Here is a 20,230-nt window from a genome sequence, read left to right as displayed (position 1 = left end):
ACCTAGTAAAGGACACCGCCTGTCAACATTCGTTAAAAAGGACACCGCCTGAAAAGTGGTATAAAGATAAAGGACAAAACTTGTAATTTTTCCTAATTTATTTTTGTGTGTTGAGAAGTTGAAAATGATAAGTTACTATTTGTAACTTATAATTTATGACTTATACCCAATCGCCCACGTTAAATTCCCTTTCTGACATTTTCTTGTCTGCAATTTGCTTCATTCGGTTCTTGGCTTTGGATAAATTAGCTTTTAGAGAAACTAATTTAGCTTCCCTTAGTTGAAACCAATCTTCTATAGAAGCAATGTTAGTGTCATTTGGAATGTAGGGAATGTGAATAGGAGGTGGAATCCTATAAAGAGCTTCAAAAGGGGACATGTGAATGGTTGAATGATAAGTGGTATTGTACCACCATTTTGCAAGAGTTAACCACTTAGGCCATTGCTTAGGTTCATCCATGACCATACACCTCAAATATGTTTCAAGACATCTATTAAGAACTTCAGTCTGTCCATCACTTTGTGGATGATAGGCAGTAGAAAAATTCAATTGAACCCCCTACAATTTCATGAAATCCTTCCAAAATTTACTTATAAAGATTGGATCCCTATCAGATACAATGGTTGCAGGGCATCCATGTAACATGAACACAGTATCAAACATGAAGTGAGCTATGGTTGAAGCTGACTAAGGATGAGTTAGGGGTAAAAAGTGAGCATATTTGTTTAGTCTATCAATAACTACCAATATGGCATCCTTACCAGCAGCTTTAGGCAGTCCTGTAATAAAATCCATAGAGATATCCGAAAAAACTGAAGTAGGAGTAGGCAGTGGTTGCAAGAGCCCTGGATAAGCAGCTCTATCATATTAGCTCTGTGACAAGTTTCACAATCGTTGACCCATTGTTTGACATCTGCATCACATTTCTTCTAGTAGAATAGCTGCTTCAATATTTTCAAAGTAGCATAATAACCTGAGTGACCACCAGTGGCAAAAGAATGACATATGTGAAGGATGTCCTTTCTTAATTGGTCATCATGACCAACTACCAATTTATTCTTCCTCTTTAACATCTTACCATCCCATGACCAGCTTTTAACATTAGAAGTATGTTGCAGCCTATGAATAACAGCCTGCAATTGGTCATCAGTTTCCCAACTCATGATAATTCTAGGCCACAGACAAGGTTCAATAGAGCTCAATCCCATTTCAAACAGTGCTAAACCTTCCACTCTTGGTAGGGCATCAGCCACTTGATTATTGATTCCTTCCTTATATAAGATTTCATAATCATATCCCAATAGCTTTGCTAACCATTTCTATTGTAGAGGAGTACTAATCTTTTGGTCCAACAGATATTTGAGCTCCTTTGATCAGTTCGAATGATAAAGTGCTTGACAATAAGATAATGGTGCCAATGTTTAACAGCCATTAATATTGCCAATAGTTCTTTCTCATATACTGATAAAGATTGTTGCTTTATTGAGATACATCTACTGACATAAGCTAATGGGTGCCCCTCTTGCATTAGGACAACCCCCAACCCTTTTGCAGAAGCATCTATTTCGATAATAAACACTTTTGAAAAATCAGGGAGAGACAAAACTGGTGCGGTAGTTAGGGATTCCTTCAACTGATCAAAAGCCAACTGAGCCTCTACACTCCAACTGAAAGCATCTTTCTTTAGCAAAATGTGCAGTGGCCTTGCTATACCTCCATAGGACTTGATAAACCTTCTATAGTAACCAGATAGACCCAAAAATCTTCTGAGTTGTTTGATTGTAGTAGGGACTGGCCAATTAGTCACAACTTCAATCTTAGAAGGGTCTGTACTAACACCCTTAGAAGATATAATATGTCCCGAATATTCGACTTGAGATCCTGCAAATGAGCACTTTGATCTCTTGGCTAACAAAGAATTAGCCAAGAACAGGTTTAAGACCGCCTCTAAATCCAATAAGTGTTGTTCCAAAGAAGAACTATACACTAGAATGTCATCAAAAAAGACTAACGCGTATTTTCTCAATAATGGTTTGAAAGTTACATTCATTAAGGCCTGAAATGTAGCTGGTGCGTTAGTGAGACCAAAGGGTAGTACCAGGAACTCAAAATGACCCTGATGACCCTGATGAGTCCTGAATGCAGTCTTATGTATGTCTTCATCGTGCATTCTCACCTGGTGGTAACCAGATCGTAAGTCTAGCTTAGAGAACACTGAAACACCTCCAAGCTCATCCAACAATTCATCAATGAGAGGTATTGGAAAACTGTTTTTCATCGTAGCTTCATTCAGCTTCCTATAATCCACACACATGCGCCAAGAACCATCCTTTTTTTCACTAAAACCACAGGAGCTACAAAGCACTTGTGCTTTCTCTAACAATTCCCAAATCCAATAATTCTTAGCAGCTGGATATCTGTACGGTTTCTGAGCCACCATTTGAGAATCATTTTTCAATGAGTAAATTGCCATTTTACTCCCTGAGGTTTGACCAAAATTGTCACTTTAGTCCAAATAGTTTTTACTTGTCATTTTAGTCAAAATAGTTTTATTTTCTGCCATTTTAGTCCCTGACTTTTGTCATTTTTTGTCATTTCCATCCCCACTAACTCCGTTAAAAAAATTTAGTTAATTTAGGTGATTTTTGGTCAAACCACATTTTTCTTTCTTTTTTTGCAGGTGCGATAGTATAGGGATGGTGTTGTGCCGGTTTACAGTGAAGATAATGCCGGTGGTTGTTGGTTTTATGATGATGGCGATTGTGTTGGTTGATGACGTGGATGGTGGAATAGTGGCCGGTGGTGCTGGAAATGGTGGGTGGTGATGGTGGTGGGGCGGGTTGGTGGGGGGTGACGGTGCAAGCAGGTGGTGGCGATGATAGAAGGTTGTGATGGGGTGGGTGTTGGGAGGTGGTGGCGGTGGTCTATGAAAATGACAAAAAATGAAAAAAGTCAGGGACTAAAATGGCAGAAGACAAAACTATTTGGACTAAAATGGCAAGAAAAAAACTATTTGGACTAAAGTAGCAATTTTGGTCAAACCTCAGGGACTAAAATGGCAATTTACTCTTTTTCAATATTATTTTGTGGTCACATGATCGTTTAGGAGGTAATGATGTTGGTGTTTCAAAAATAGGTTCAAATCTGCTCAAAAGGTCATCTAATTGGGTTAAATTTGAGCTACCCTGTACCGATGGTACATGGGTCATTTCATCAGTTTGCATGCTGACTAAATGCCCCTGAGCCACTCCTTTTGAATTGCTAAGCATGCAATCCATTCTCTCACTCGAACACAAGGTAATATCAGTTGCTTCTTTAGAACCTTTTAATTCAAATACCTTGTCATGCATCTTGAATTTCATGGTAAGTTCCTTAAAATTACACGTAATATCTGCCAAACTTTATAACCATTGGATGCCTAAAACCATATCATAGTTAGGCAAAGGAACCAGTAATACATCAGTTTTAAACCAATAAGCCTGCATCATCCATTAAACACCTTCACAGCCTTTAGTGCGTGACATTATATTACCATCAGCAACTGTAATTTTCATAGGGGGTAGAGTTTTTGAAGGGCACTTCATCTTGGATGCGATGTTTTCATCCAAGAAATTGTGTGTTGATCCTGAGTCGATTAAAATATGCAATTTCTTAGTGCCAATTGAACCCGTGATGTCACACCCCAACCGATGGCGGAAACATCGGGGCGTGGCACTGAGCGAAACAGATTGTCCAGAAGTTTCTATAACAACTACGATTACTAATTATTTAAAGCATCACGTCCCATACGATCGATGACATAATAAGTAACATAATTGTTACAGGTAAAATCAAGACAGATTGTTCTGTTTCGACAACTCAGAATTTAAATACAGACAATTCGTTTATTTGTTTCTAGACCTTTCCTAGCCTTGATTTCACAGCAAGCCAAACATTTAAACATTTTAAGCACCTGCCACATACGTTAAAGTAAAAGTCAATACACATAGTGTAAAGGTGAGCATACAAGTTTAATAGATATAATAGAGTTCGAAATCGTCTACGCATAACCAGCACGTACACAGTATGAAATGAAGCACGTAAGTTATCGACATGATCCTATTAATAACAATGACTGCGGGTTGACTGCGCAAGGCAGTTCGTAATACATGGTCACCACTGTAACCCATGTGATTAATTGTCCTTAACAACCCCTGAGTGAACAAGTGCTGAGTTCAAACTATAGTACTATCGTTGCAAAGGCAGGTAGACAGCAATCCATGTGTAAACATAACAAACAAGCATTCATTAAGTCACGTATAGCATGTGGTAACGGTTAGCGTTAAAGTACTGTGTAGTATGTTCGATGTGATTTAGAATATGTAACGTATGTAACACCCAAAAGTGCATAAAGCAAAAAGGGTTCGAGTATACTCACAGCGATGATGGATTGAAGGGAGCGCTAGAGTGAGATTAGCCTGATCAGAACCATAGCATAAACGATAAGCGGCGCGTAAAACGGAGCAAAGTGTCAACGGATCGGACGGTAATCCGATTGGATGGCAATCTGATCGGGTGGCCGGTCGATCGGATGACAATCCATTCGGATGGTCACCCGATCGGGTGGCCATTCGACTAGATTGTCACCTTGTTTGGTGAGTGATGCGTTTGTGTATGATGGTTTGTACTTTGAAGTTTTCGTTGTAGCATTCTAAAAACAGAGAAGTATCTCTACCCTTTAGGTCGGTCGATCGAACGGCGGTCCGATCGGACGGCGATCCGATTGGCGAGGCTTCTCAGTTTGAGAACAAGTTCACAGCAGGACGGTCACTCGATCATGGCAATCCGTTGGAACTGTTAATGCATTGAACATGTTGAAAATTGTTTAAGTGTTGAAGTTCCAACATCACATGGTCGGGTGGTAATCCGATCGGATGTCAATCCAATCGGACGACAATCCGTTCGATGTTCAAAACCTCAAAAGTTAAAATAAAAGTTAAGTGGGGGGCCAAGGTGCAAGCCGATCGGGTGGCAATCCGATCCGTCCCGGTAGCCTAATCGTCTTGTTACTTGGTCGTTTTGATAGTTTGCGTTTTCTCGAGACTGTACGATCCCGTGTCAAACAACAGAAACCTCGTCAAGACTTAGTGGCCCGATCGGGTAGGAATCACCCTAGTCCGACCAGTCAACTGTTCGAGACGGTGTTTCATGTTTAACCCGAAATCGGTAATCTCTTGGATAGAATCCAGATCTTGGACCAACACATCACTAAGAAGGAGTAGAAGATCAGAACAAGCTCCGACTCTATCAGTTTTGAGTGCATTGAGTGTAAAAGAGTTGAAAGAAAGTTAGAAACCAACTTTCAATCCTTTTCACCATGAATGTGTTTAGATCTATGCAAGATCTTTGTTTATTCATGTGGAAATCGTTCAGATCTAAGTTGTTCTTGGTGGATTGAAGTCAAAACAAGAAGTTCATAAGAACCCCATGATGACATCATCATAGAACACCTTGAATCTAGTGATTTCATGGTTAAAAGTTAAGATTCAAAAGATAGAAAGGTGTAGGAGTGCGTGTAGATCAAGAAAGTACAAGATTTAGGTTGAAAACTTACAAGAATCGCGAGGAATCAGAAGAAATAGAGGCCGGAACAAGCTGGTCGAGTGAGAGGCTGTCAACATCAAGTGATGTTGACATTTGAGGGGTATTTACAGGGTTTCCATAAAAGGAAAGTGGGGAAAGTGGCTGGTCGATCGGGTGGCAACTCGATCGGGTGGCAGCCCGATAGGGTGGCAGTCCGATCGGGTGGCAACTCGATCGGTTGGCAACTCGATCGGTTGGCCACTCGATTGGAGTGTTTGGCGCGACGAGTTTTGCTGTTTCGATTCGCGTGTTGAGCGTTGCGATGCGATAGTGTTTCTTATTAAATTACTTTTAATCCCAACTGCTATATCTAACATACAATCATCCGAATTAACTTGCGTTTAGCGTTTGCGATTCGATTGCGATAGCGTTGCGATTGTGTTTCGATTAATCAACACAACATAAACATAAATAAACCATGCACAAGTAACACATAAGTAGCATACACACGTAAAACAATATCCAGAACGCATAACTTGAGTGGCGAATGCGATTTGTGATGCGATAAGTGATAAAACATGGTGATAAATAGCGATTAAACCTCGATTATCAGCAAGTACTCTACGTAATACAACTAACGTAACAAAGCAAATAGACTATCTACAAGTCAAAGAAGTCAAAACATGAGTTCAGCAAGGAGTGACAGATCGCAATTAGCAATCTTTTCTTCCTTTGACTTCAATCTTGACTTTGACTTTGACTTTCGAAACACGGGGTGTTACAGCCTCCCCTACTTAAGGGAATTTTGTCCCGAAATTAGGCCGAAGCCGTAACAAACAACTGCGGGTACTTCACCTTCATGTCGCTTTCGAGTTCCCAAGTGAAGTGATGTGGTCTAAATTATACATATTTTTATATAAATATTCCTTCACTTTTGAGTAGTTTTAAAGTTGATTTGTATTAAATTCTACTCGTTTCTGCTTCATTTCAAAAGTTTAACTGTTTTGAGAGATAACAAGCTAAATTGGAATGTTTTGATTAAATTGAGTGAAAGATGAAGTATTGAATTGAAAAGATTAATTATGAGCCAATTAGTGACACTTTAAATGAAGTGCATCACCTAAATCAATTGAAATTGTGTTTACGTGATTTTCTAATCACAAAAAGAAATCAAATGCATTCTAATTAATGATTTTAATATGTCATACATGCAGGACTTGGCTAATTCTTTTCTAAAAAAACATAAGTGGCTGTGGGCATGCATTGATAGTGGACGCACAAGAAAAAGTGGTGGATCCCTATTATTTTTCAACAAACATCGAAAGAGGGACCAGACCTTGTTGGATTCGAAAACATCAGGAGCTTGTTGGGCCGAAGCCCATTTAATTGGGAGTGGACATCGAAACAAGTAAGGCGGCTGTTCTAAATTATTTAGAGGAGATAGGAAGAGACACAAACAGTAGAAGTGCAGAGACCATAAAAAGGACGATCTCTTGGTGGTGAAAATCACGGATCAAATCTAAAGGTTAAAGATAAGAATCGAGTTCGAGAGAGAAACGGGTTATTGTTTGGTTTGTTTTACTTTGTGTTTTCAAACTTGATACCATGACTTATTTGTTATTCAAGACTTGTTTCTTTTTCTTGAAAAAAATGAAAAAGTAAAAAAAAAGTAAGTTTGTTGCGAGTCCCGATCCTTTAGCGCATAGAAAACAAGAGCCTTTTCAAAACGTCTGTCAAAAGCGGTTTTTAATTGTCGAATTTACTTTACGAGTCGAGAGCGCATGTTTCTTTAAGTTGCTGGATAGTAGGTTGACTGAATCGGTTTTCGGGGAGTAAAAGGTTTTGGGATGCCTAGGATAGTGGATGGAGCCGGAGAGTTAATTGGTTGTGCATTGTCAATATCGGTAGCCCTATTTTCCACATGTTAGTGAGATTTGAGCCTTTATATGTTTCATATATTTATGACCATTACTTTCGTTTCATGTGTGTTTACCGACTTTGTTGCATTACTTTAGAACTTGTGCGTTTTGATACAGTTTGAGATCTTCGGTTAGGATTTGACATGGATGTGATAGAGGCATTAGGATCACCTTGTTTATGTAGCCTTTGTGTTTGACCCGTTTCACCACTACCCTTAGATAACCACTTTGAGCCTAAAACCATTCGTTTGTCACCCATTTGTGATTTGATAACCGGATCGTGTTATGTTATTATATTTACATGAAAAAAAAGAAAAAAAAGAAAATATGAAAAAAAAAGAAAAAAAAAGTGGAAAAGAAAAAAAAAAGAATAAATTTATGGGTCAAAATGACCAATATGGTTAATATGTGTTTAGTGCTTATCCGGTCTATCGTGTGATCAATTGTGTTTAGCCATATATTCCCAAATAAAATAACCTACCTTAGCCCTTACCTACCCGTTAAAGCCCTCTTGATCCGTGTCGAGTTCTAACAATTAGGTGGAGATCTGATTGACGTACAAGCTTATGATAGTTGTGTTTCATAGTTCGGTTTTGTGCGTTCACTCGAAATTACATATTTATTAGCCGAGAGATGAGTGACATTGTGAGGGGTGTTGACAGTGCATGATTGATTGCTTAAAGGTAAGAAAAGCTTGATTAGGTAGGCCCGTTTTCATTTAAATATTATGATTCGTCAACCTTTTGAACGTGGTAAGTCTTGCGAAACCGTTGTGTTTGATGATTTCGTAGTTCGCGTTATAACTTGTTCAAGACTTGCGTTATTGTTAAGTGTTTAAGTTGGACATGTTGCTTGGGATTTTGCTTAGGGACAAACAAAAGGTTAAGTGTGGGGATATTTGATGTGTGGTAAAATATACATATTTTTCCCGTGTAAAGTGTATTATTTTTGTATAGTTTTTATTGATTTTTATTTAGTTTGAGTGTTAGTTTACATTATTTTGTGTCTTGGCAGGTCCTGGTGCAAATGGAGCGAAAACGAGTAATAATTAAATAACCAGCCAGTTGAGTAGAGTAGACCTCCAGTGACCAAAAGAAATTTGCCGCTATTTTCTGTGAGTGGGCCGAGCCCGCTATCTCTATCTTATTTATTAGAGACTACATATCTCACATGACCCAGAGAACAAAATGATATGGAATGAAGAATTAAAGTGGAATTATTAGTCTATTGGATGACTAAATGGTAAATGTTGGGCATAAATCAATTTAGGGAGCTGTATATCTCATGTGATCGAGTAACAAAGAAAAAAAATAAAAGAAGCCCAGAAGCTTCTTGGTCAAAAAAGGTCCATGCCCGAGTTAAGAAAAAAACATTAGATGAAGCATGGCCCGCTATTGTGTTCGAGGATCTGATCCCAATTTAGTTTGCTGTTGGGCCGTTCCATGTATTGCTAAGTTAAGGACATAGGGCATCTTGAGGAGCAATAAAAAAGGGCAATTCGACAACATCAGCCGACTAGAGGAAAACTTGGACGGCAGCAACATCAGACGCGACTAGAGCTGCAAATCGAAAAGAGAATTCAACAGAGCAGAAGGGGATTGGTTTGAGTTTCAAGTCACGGTTCAAGATTCAAGTCTGAGTTCGAAAACGAGTTAGCTTTACAGTTTTTAATTAGACTTTGTGTTTTTTTAGACTTGTGAACCTGATGTTTTTGATATCTCAGACTTGTTTATTGTTTATGACTATGATTCTTGGCTAGTTATTTTTCTACCGGGTTTGTGATGATTATTCGTGTCAATTGGTAATTTGTCGGCTTTTGGTAATTTTGTGATGGAAAAATATTAAAGTAAAAGACCTAATAATAATTGGCTAGATGTGTGTGCGTGCTTTATTCTAATTTATTATCGTTCAATCGTTCCTCATGTGTCTTTGTGAATGTCTTTCATGTATAGATGCATGTTAGATTACCTACTTTGTGTTTGTAACTAGTTTATGGTTTATGGTGCACGTATTCCATTGGAACGTTGTTTGATAATTTAGAGGAGTTTAGTGTTCTACCTATTCTTGAGACCGGGAGGAGATAGATAGTTAGGTTTGTCTTTGGTGCTAGGTATTTAGGTGCAGTGAGACCGAGAGGAGATCTGTCTAAGTTCCCTAGTATTATTTGCTTTCCTAAGTCTTGTCAAGTGTTTTTAGGTTACCCCGTACACTCTAGGGTGTATTGTGATTAGTGAGACCGGGAGGAGATTCAACCTGTCTTTAGTCTTAGAGTGTCGTATTATTAGAACCTGGTTCCATCATAGTTACCATTGCCGAGAGAAAACTGAGAGTCACGAATAGGATTCCAAACCTGGGTAGTACTTTCTCATCCTTGATTTCACCTTAGTAGCCTTCAACCTGCGTCTAGATAGTTTAGTTCGTCTTAGTTAATTCCTTTAGTTTAATTAGTTAAAACCCCAAAAATCCAATCTAATCAAATAAACCAGTTAAGTAATTAGTTGAGTCAGAGTCTAGTGTAGCGTCGCTAGTGTCTCGTGGGTTCGATACTCTGACTTCATTAGGCTTTACTACGTACGATAGGTACACTTGCCTGTCAGTGGTCTATCAGTTAGAGAGTCTTAGTTTATAAATTTAAAACTAGGGTGTCTAGATTAGGTTAGTTTTTATTAGACCATAATTCAGAACATCATGAACTCTGCGCCTCGTTTGCCTTCCCATCGAACCTTCACAATGGGAATGCGCGAGCGTCTGAGCTGCTTGGTTTGGCGATCCATGATCTCGAATGGCTTCTCCACGAAGTGTAGTGTTTCGTTTATTTGCAGATCATCAAGTGGTACATACAAATCATTCTCGGCCAGACACTTTCTGAGGTTTGACACATGGAAAGTCGGGTGGACGTTATTAAGTTCCTCCGGTAGTTCGAGTCTGTTAGCTACTTTTCCGATCCTTTCCAGAATCTTAAAGGGTCTAACATATCGAGGCGCGAGTTTCTCTTTCTTGCCTAATCTGACCACACCCCTTCAAGGGGCTTGCGTCGTCTATCGGCGTAACTTTTCTGACGACTCCGAGCTTTCAGCAGGTTGTCTCGAATTTGGAGGATTTTGTCAGTCGTTTCTTGCAATAGCTCAGGACCGGTTAGTTGCGAGTGTCCGATCTCATGCCACACAATAGGCGATCAACATTTTCTTCCGTACAATGCCTCAAGCAGTGCCATTTGAATGCTGGAATGATAACTGTTATTGTCCGAGAATTCGACTAAGGGTAAATATGCGTCCCAATTACCACCGAAATCTATGACACACGAACGGAGCATGTCTTCAAGGGTACAAATCGTTCTTTCAGTCTGACCGTCGGTTAGGGGATGAAAAGTGGTAATTAGACTTGAACTTAAGAATTTTGCCTTAATATAAGCTTCAAGATAAAATTACTTATATAAGTATAATGTAATGGATATTGGTAGGCCATAAGAACGACGATTAGCAGGCAATAGCACTTAATTGGTATTTATTCTTGTTTATTGATATTACTTAGTCAAGAATAAAGATATGAATGGAAATACAAATTTCCTTGATTCTGGATAAAAGCCCTAATAAAAGAGGCATTTTTAAAATCTTGAAAAGATACTATTTATGGGAAATAGAAAATTTTCTCCGGCAAAACTGGATATAGAGTAGCAGACTCTCCAGCTTGTCCGGATATACTGAGATTACCTCTCTGGCGTGAACTGGATAAGACGGGGTATATAGTATGTCAAACAAGTGACAAGATTTCCCTAAATAATATCATGACCTAATATCTGACTTGTCTTTGGAAATATGAATCTGTTAAATACATTGACCTGATAGAGGGTATGTATATTACAGCATGTGAAATACATGATTATATGGATATGTATATAAGGAATTCCAAAAGCCAAATAGGAATAAAGCACAAGCATTTGTGTCTAGATTTCTTTATCAGGAATCTCTTTTCCAATATCAAACATTATTTCGTTTGATCATTTACCTCGTAACTCGTACAATGAGAACTCTTTAAAGTTGGGATATCATCAAAAGTATAAGAATTTCCAATATGTTACCATAAACCATTAACGCAAGTAAGAAGCATATAAAGTTGTGCTAATACACAAGAAAACACATGAAACTTAAACGTCCACAAAGGTCAAAGTATATCACATACGACTTCCAAGGCAAGATCTTCGAAAAATATAAATTAGGCACGATGACACCAATGCTAATTCCGTCAGTAGAAAAACTACTAATCAAAATGAAGCACTTTTCCATATGATCCTACAACCGACATAAATCTTGTTGAGGTACATTGTAACAAGATTTCACAATTATCGGTGCACAGTATAATCAGAGTCATAATTATTATCATTGCTGACGAGGTATGACCCACATCGGTCAACCCGACTCGGTTACAACCTATTATTTTAATATAAATATAAATGATTATTCTAGAACTTTCCATATCCGCATGGAAGTTACACAACCAAATCTCCAACTTTTCAGGAAGATCATGTAAATCCCTAACTTATCGGAATATATCCTAGGTTAGAGGAAACCCTAATGGAAAACCTATAAATAAAGGTAAACGTATAAGGTATGATCATCTTGCTCTCATATAACTTTCTCTTCTCAATTTCCTTTCACTTCCACAAACCGAGACTTATTCTCACGCCGGAGGGTGGTTACAGGAATAACCCCATTCCTGTAACGAGTCCTTACGGTGTTTCTGTTTTGCAGCCAAACGTTCAGGTCACTAATCATCGAAGTCCTAACCCATAATCACCGCATAGGTCAGTGTTTCTTCGTTGGCGCCATCCGTGGGACCTATTCAGTGACAGAACCTCATGGCAAGTGATCAGAACGTAGCAGATCAAACGATGACAAACAATAACCTGACGTTGGGGACGAGCCTCGGCGCCACCACACATTCCTCCCCAGCCGTTACAAGGTCGCTGGACCTAGAGTTCGAGGCAGAAGGACCACCGCCAGGTTTTGACAACATCACCGCCGTCTCTTCCCAAACTGTGGTGACGAGTCCGTTTCTTTACATGCCCTCACAACTGCAATCAAGGGAGTTAGGGGGAGTTAACGGTAATATGTTTACCCCAGCGACAACTACTAATGCACAGGCTTCACGCCTCTCCTCCGTCCCTGTTATCACATCGGCAAGCCCCAGCACCGTCACACCACAAACTAGCAGGCCTCAATACTATCAACCTTTGACTACCAACTCGATGCCACCGTTATACTCAGCGGCGCTTACCGCGGCATTATCGACGCCGCCTCATCAGCCGGTCGTCATGCCGACCGGAGTTATGAACGCCCCCATCACACCAGGAAACCAAATATACTTCCCTGGGTATTGTTATGCACCCCCTTATGGATATTTACCCTCGTACGAGGGTTCGGCGTATCCGCTCCAGGGAACGACGCAAGGTAGCACTCAATCGCCGTACGCGGCTTACATGCCGCCTTGGTGGAGTGTCCCAATGCCACAACCGGTTTATACCCAGACTCCGCCTACGACTGAGCCTGTGTACGACAGGGGAAACACGGTCAGGCCCCGGGTGTCTCCAATAGGAAACTCCAACCCTATAGTGGGAACTGCCCCGGGTATGGACGCCCCACCAGCACAGCCTGTAAATGTGGAAGAAGACGAACTTACCAGACCGTACAAGCCGATAGACGCGACGTTCCGGTCTAAATTCACTCGAAGAATCGCCGAGGCTCCTATCAAGGAAAAACCCAAGATGCCCCAAACGGTTGGCAAGGATGATCATCTCAACTTATTCAAGAGTGCCGATGAAGTAGCCTGTTGGTCCATGCCCTTATGGTGCAAAATGTTTGTACAAACGCTAGTGGGCGCGGCCCGATTTTGGTGGGATAGCCTGCCTACAGGTGAAATAGACAGCTTTGAAGATTTAGAATCGAAATTTATCTTACAGTTCAGCCAGCAGCGCAGACACACGAAAGATAGAAACGAGCTCCTCCACATCCGTCGGCGAGATAATGAGACGGTAGAAAACTTTATCATCAGGTTTAACAAGGAAAGCATGGCGATCCCGGGCGTGACAAATGACCTGGCATGTGGAGCTTTCCTTCAGGGGGTCAATGATGATGAGTTACTGAGAACGCTACATGGAAGGGATGGCGTACCCCCAACAATCGATTAAATACTTCGAATAGCCAAAGTATACGTCATACAAGAGAAGGCAGTGGCAGCTAGCCATGCAGCCAATAGGAAAAAAGAAGCCCTAAAGAACCAGGAGGAAAAAGATCACCGGGGATCTAAAGGCAAAAGTAGGGGAGACCGATACCAGAGAAACGACAAAGACGCGCGGTACGATATACACCGAAACTCCTATTCAAGGAATGAGCCGTCGAAACCTCGATCCGAATACCCCAACTTAAGCAAGACACCGGCTGAAATTTTAGCCTCAGAAAACCTCAGGTTTAACCCACCAAAACCACTGAAAAGACAACCCTAACAAAGATATGAGTAAATACTGTGAGTACCACAAAGGGAGCGGGCATGACACCAACGATTGCTTTCAGCTTAAGAAACAGATCGAATATTTTGTAAAGGCGGGCAAATTGGCACACCTAGTAAGAGATATCAAGCAAGGCCCACTTGTCGTCAAGGAAGAAAGTGACAAGGCGGCAGGCAAGAGGCCGCGTGAATTGAACATGGTACACGCGGATATGGGAAGGGGGCAAAACGGAGTTTCTCCATGCTCGAACCTTGGATGTTGGCAACAATGACCATAGAACCTCGTATGGAGGACTTGCACCTCACTACAGATGCCCTGATCATATCCGCAGCAGTAGGAGACTACCGCATGAGGCGAATCCTGGTCGACACCGGGAGCTCGGAAGACATTATCTATGAGCATTGCTTCAACAGAATGCAACCAGAAGATAGAAAGTTGCTTGAATCAGTACACGCCCCTATCAAAGGGTTCACAGGGGAAAAGGTTGACCCTATCGGTCAGATCACTTTCCCGGTAACTTTTGGGCAATCACCTAAAGAAAGAACCATACTCCTGACTTTCCTTGTGGTCCGCGCTGAGTCATACCACAACGTGATAATCGGAAGATTCACCCTGGGAAAATTGGATGCCATAGTCTCCACGGCAAGAGGCTTCATGAAGTTTCCTACACCGCGAGGTATTGCTACTGTGTTTCGCGACAAGATTGGAGAAGTACTGAGTACCAAAAGATGCCGCCAAGGACCCACCGGAGCCACGGGCCCAGAAAGATGGGTACTAAGCACACGCCATCCGGACCAGATGGTCACAATCGGGGACACTTTGTCTCCAGAAGTTAGAAACGACCTGAAGCAACTGTTAAAAAGAAATGTTGACATCTTCGCTTTTGAGCATTCTGACATGACAGGAGTCCCCCGTGATAAAGCAGAACACAAACTTGCAACGCTCCCAGGCGTTAAGCCGGTCGCACAGGGTAAACGTAGCATGGCCCCGGATCGACGGGCAGCAGTTGTCAAAGAAGTACGGAAATTAGTGGAAGCTGGAATCCTCAGGGAAACGCAATACCACACATGGGTATCCAACCCGGTTATGGTAAAAAAGCCAGATGGCACATGGCGAATGTGTATTGATTTCAAAGATCTAAATAAGGCGTGCCCTAAAGACGCATACCCGCTGCCCGAGATTGATTTAAAGGTCGATTCCTTGGTACCCTACCGATTCAAATGTTTCCTGGACGCGTACAAAGGGTACCACCAGATCAAGATGTCTAAAGAAGATGAAGAAAAGACAGCGTTTCACACCGATGTGGGCATTTTTTTGTTACACAAAAATGCCTTTTGGTCTACGGAACGCCGGAGCTACCTATCAGAGACTAATGGACAAGGTGTTCGAGACACAAATCGGACGAAATTTGGAGGTCTATGTCGATGACCTTGTAATCAAAAGCAGGGAAGAAAAGCAAATGTTAGCAGACATCGAAGAAACTTTTCAGCGGCTTAGAGAGTATAACATTAAATTAAACCCAAAGAAATGCTCTTTCGGGGTGGAAGAAGGGAAGTTCCTAGGGGTAGTAGTCACCCGAGATGGCTTCAAAGCCAACCCGAAAAGGTGGCCGCCATAACGCGGATGCCTTCCCCACGAACATTGAAGGAAGCTCAAGCCCTGAATGGGCGGTTAGTGGCAATCAACAGGTTCTTGGCAAGACACGCCGAGAAATCCCTGCCTTTCATAAAAACGTTAAAAGATTGCCTCAACAAGAAAAACTTCAAATGGACCAACGAAGCGGAACAAGCTTTGCAAGACATGAAACGCTTCATAGAAGGATTACCCATGCTGACAACACCAAGGCCTAATGAAGTATTAAAGATGTATTTAGCGGCAGCTCATACCGCGGTAAGCGCCGTGCTCATGGTTTAACGAGATGGAAGGTAAACACCAATATATTACATAAGCCGGGTATTAGCGGGGCCCGAAACGCGGTATCCCACGTTAGAAAAGCTGGTCTTAGCGTTGGTACACGCCACGCGGCGACTGAGAAGATATTTTCAGGCGCACCGCGTGCAGGTTCTAACCAATTACCCACTGCAACAAGTCCTGCACAAGCCGGAGATTTCTGGCAGAGTGGCCAAGTGGGCAATTGAACTCGGCGCTTTGGACATCGAATATCAGAAACGAACAGCAGTTATGGGGCAAGTAATTGCCGATTTTCTAGCCGAAATACCTGAAGGAGAAGCTATCGCGGACCCAGTCGTCCAGGACATCCCGGAATCCAGCACCGCCCGGCAAACCTGGAAACTATACACAGATGGGTCATCTAGTGGAAAGGGATCTGGAGCCGGTTTAATGCTGATAAGCCCAGATGAGATCAGGCTGATGTACGCCTTACGCTTCGATTTCGAGTGTTCTAACAACGAAGCGGAGTGTGAGGCACTGTTAGCAGGTCTAAGAATGGCAAAATCTATGGGGGCGACAAGGGTAGACGCGTATGTTGATTCGCTGCTGGTCAACAATCAGGTAAACGAAACGTACGAAGCCAAAGATGAATCAATGGCAAAATACTTGGCGAAAACAAAGGAGCTCATGGATTCTTTTGACAACGTCACGCTCAATCACGTGCACAGAGGCAAGAATCAGATAGCAGAAGCTCTCAGCAAACTCGCCACCTCAGGTATGGAAAAGGAAGTCAAAGTCGAAACGCTGCAGACACCATCAATCGAACCACGGAATGTTTCCGCTGTTACAGCGGAAGATCCTTGCTGGTACACTCCGGTTCTACGTTTCCTGGAAACGGGGGAGCTACCTCCCGCCAAGGGCGAAGCACAGAAGATACAAACGAAAGCGCTGCAATATGAGATCAATAATGGTGTCTTATACAGAAAGTCTTACCTGGGCCCACTGCTGCGATGTGTCTCCCCAACAGAGGCAAAATATCTCATCAGCGAAATCCATGCGGGCCTATGCGGCATACACGCTGGACCCCGGGCGGTGGTAGCCAAAATTCATAGCGCGGGATATTATTGGCCTGGGATGCACGAAGACGCTGTAACAGAACTTCGAAAATGCCGCAGCTTCCAGAAATTCGCTCCTCAAACAATAAGGCCCAAGAACAGCCTAGTACCGGTGACTGCAGCATGGCCTTTCCAGAAATGGGCCGTTGATATCGTGGGACCCTTCCCGCCGGCCCCTGGAAAGCTAAAGTACCTAATCGTGGCAGTTGACTACTTCACCAAGTGGGTGGAAGCTAAGCCTTTAGCCAAAATAACGGCGGACAATGCCAAAAAATTCCTCTGGGAACACATAGTATGCAGGTTTGGATTACCACTGTACCTGGTAAGCGATAACGGAACACAGTTTACAGACAGAATTTTCCAAGAATGGTGCACTCATCTCCACATCCAACAAATCTTCACGTCAGTAGCACACCCCCAAGGGAATGGCCATGTGACAACCCGAACTGTACAGGTTAGTGTCGTTTATCTTAACAGTTCTAAGATCTTTATTATTTTCCTTTGTTGTGCATTATTCGACTTAGGCGTGTTAAACGCTGTGTGTTAACTCTAATCGGAAGTGTTAACTGATTTCACAAACCTGCATAAGTCTAAGTATAGCATTGTGGGCCGATTAGTGGGTCGTGCCACTTATACCCATGGGTCGGCTATCAACAGATGGGCCGGTTAGTAGGTTCTATATGTACACCTATACAACAATTATACATAACAAGCTCATGCAAACACTTACATAGTAAGCCGATAATTATACACACTTGGTTATGGAGTAGACATGTTATTTGGGCCGCAAGTGGATAATGAATTGGGCTGGTTCTTTTTTTGTAATAGGGTAATAAGCCGGTCCTTTCATCAATATATGAGCATGTACGTGACCTATGTGTGAATAGCTATCATAAACCCTAAACCAACCCTACCCCCCTCTCAAGATCGCATACAGCAGCAGATTTCCTTTCCCCATCGAATAAACCTGATATTTGGGAGGATCACTGGTTTGTTTCTATTAATTGGTATGTGCACTGCTACTTTACGTATCACTTAAATTATGTGGGGTTTATATGTGTTAGTAACTACATGTCTTAGTATTAGGGATCATGATCTTGTATCTTACTGACCGATTGTGACTCATGTGGTACAATAATTAGTGTTGAGTGGTATAATGATTAGAGCGGAACGAATAAGTTATTAATGTTGTCAATGAGTACATATGTGAATCATAATGTGATCTTTGCATGTGAAGTTTTGGTCCAATCAATGAGAATGTGGTATAACAATTGCATGTGGTATAATAATTGCATGAAAGCTTTGTTCCAATCATATATGATCAGTTCATGTTAGTTTAATTTGATTGATAATGTTATGTTGGAAATTTAATAATAAGTGAGGTTTTGGTCCAATAGGATGTATGTATACTTAAACAAAAAAAAAAGGAAAGAAAGAAAAGAAACAGGGGCGGCCATGTGCTAGCTACTGGTTGTGCATTAGTTTAATCAAATAGAGGGTACACTACGAGAGTATTGTCAGTAGTGTATTGGAAAAATCATTTAGACCTACAAGACTTTATTTGTGGAATGTATATATATAATTGGAATCACAAAGAATTGAGTGGGCAACACAGACCTGGATAGCTTAGGGCCGCATAACCGTTGGGCCGGGTACAAGGTTAGTGTTTGGGCCTTATAAATAGGCGTGAGAAAATATTTGAGCCTACGACGTCTGGGACTGTAAATTCAAATGTTACTTGTGTTGCTTGTTTAGATAAGTTGATACACATGGTTATTCATGCAATGATAAAAGGAGCTGTTGAGTTGTAAAACTGCTACTCGAGCTAGGGACTTGTGTAGGGAATGTGTTTGATGTGAATAATTGCAATGTGCTGAGAGATGTTCAAGTTTAATGCCAGTGCACTATTGTGAAACATGTGACGGGTATAAATGTGAAACTGATTGATATGTGTAATATGATAGGGCTTGACTGATCATTGTGTGAAACGTGTAACTAATCCTACCGAGCAAAACAAAGGTGAGTTCACTACATTCGAGCATGCGTCCCAGTGGTTGGGGACAGTCAGTGGGTATCCCATGGGGGGATAAGTCTTTGGGTAAAAACGGGTATATTGGTTAATATTCTCACCTATCATCTTTTGTAAGTCCCTCATCGGGTATTAGTTAGTAGCGCTACTTAGGTTTGGCACCCTCACCCCGTGCCTGTAGAGGACGGAGGTGAACTAATGACCCAGTCTGGCCCAGTACTAGATAGGAGTACGTGGGAAGGGCAGTCATGTATTTCAGGAGCCGTCCGTGTTTGGAAATGAGATATTAACAATATTACTTGCATTGGGTATTGAACTATTTTATATACAACGGGTAATCAATCGTTTTCTAAAACTGTGAACTCGCCAGCTTTGTCTGATACACGTGTTACATGCTCGCAGGTCCTTAGGTACTTGGAAAGCAGGAACTTGCTGGCTGGAGGGCGCGAGTGGTCATGGTTGCTTGATGGATTTATTATTAGACATTTATATTACGATACATTAACGCTTCCGCTAAACTTATGGTTTTGAATAACTTATGTTGGGATTTCAGTATCTTTAAATAATGAAGTTTTATTTCAAACTTGTGATTCAATGTAATTGGTGGCTCGTTGCTAGTCGTCACACGCCTAGCAGGGACACTCCCTAGGTGGTAATTTTGGGGGTGTGACAGTTTGGTATCAGAGCCACTGGTTATAGTGAATTGGTTTTAAAAATGTTTTATAAAACCAGACTATAACTGAATTGATACGACATACTGATACGACATGGACCATGACACTCAGCTCCAGGCAGCAAGGTTCGTCTCTTGTTTACTATTGTATAATATAGTTAGTACATACTCATGATTGATATCACACACTCGAACGCACACATGCCATTACTATACGAATTACTATGCTACCTGTCCATACTACGTGTTTTTAAGAGTAGGACTCTTCTTGTGTTTACATGATCTATGTTGTGATATCGACGGTCGTACTGTATGAATTAGGGGAAACCTTCTAACATGAGTAGGGAGGAACTGAGATAAGCATGCAAATCAGGTTATTATTATGGGTGCACACATAATAACAACGTGAGGTGCATGTGAGTCCCAGTAAATCTCGACTAGTGTGAAAAAGGAATCCCGCGTTGTTAGTCAATGTTGTATTAGAACCTCGAAAACTGTGAATACTATAGCAATACTTGACATTCGCCTGAAATGGTCTG

At 41.4% G+C, this 20,230-nt stretch overlaps 1 protein-coding gene across 1 annotated transcript; it reads left to right on the top strand.

The window, feature by feature from the left end:
* The first annotated feature begins 16,165 nt into the window (after positions 1 to 16,165).
* On the top strand, positions 16,166 to 17,536 carry LOC110931577. The gene has a single exon (XM_022174961.1). It carries the CDS (start codon positions 16,166 to 16,168, stop codon positions 17,534 to 17,536), a length of 1,371 nt encoding a protein of 456 aa, XP_022030653.1.
* The last annotated feature ends 2,694 nt before the right edge of the window (positions 17,537 to 20,230 follow it).

The sequence above is a fragment of the Helianthus annuus genome, chromosome 3, assembly GCF_002127325.2.
Source record: "Helianthus annuus cultivar XRQ/B chromosome 3, HanXRQr2.0-SUNRISE, whole genome shotgun sequence".
NCBI lineage: Eukaryota > Viridiplantae > Streptophyta > Magnoliopsida > Asterales > Asteraceae > Helianthus > Helianthus annuus.
Note: the sequence above shows the minus strand (reverse complement) of the source record. Positions and strands in the feature narration are given on the sequence as shown.

Bases quoted from the DNA above. Each gene is read 5' to 3' on its own strand.
- LOC110931577 (XM_022174961.1), top strand. From the start codon at position 16,166: ATGGGGCAAGTAATTGCCGATTTTCTAGCCGAAATACCTGAAGGAGAA.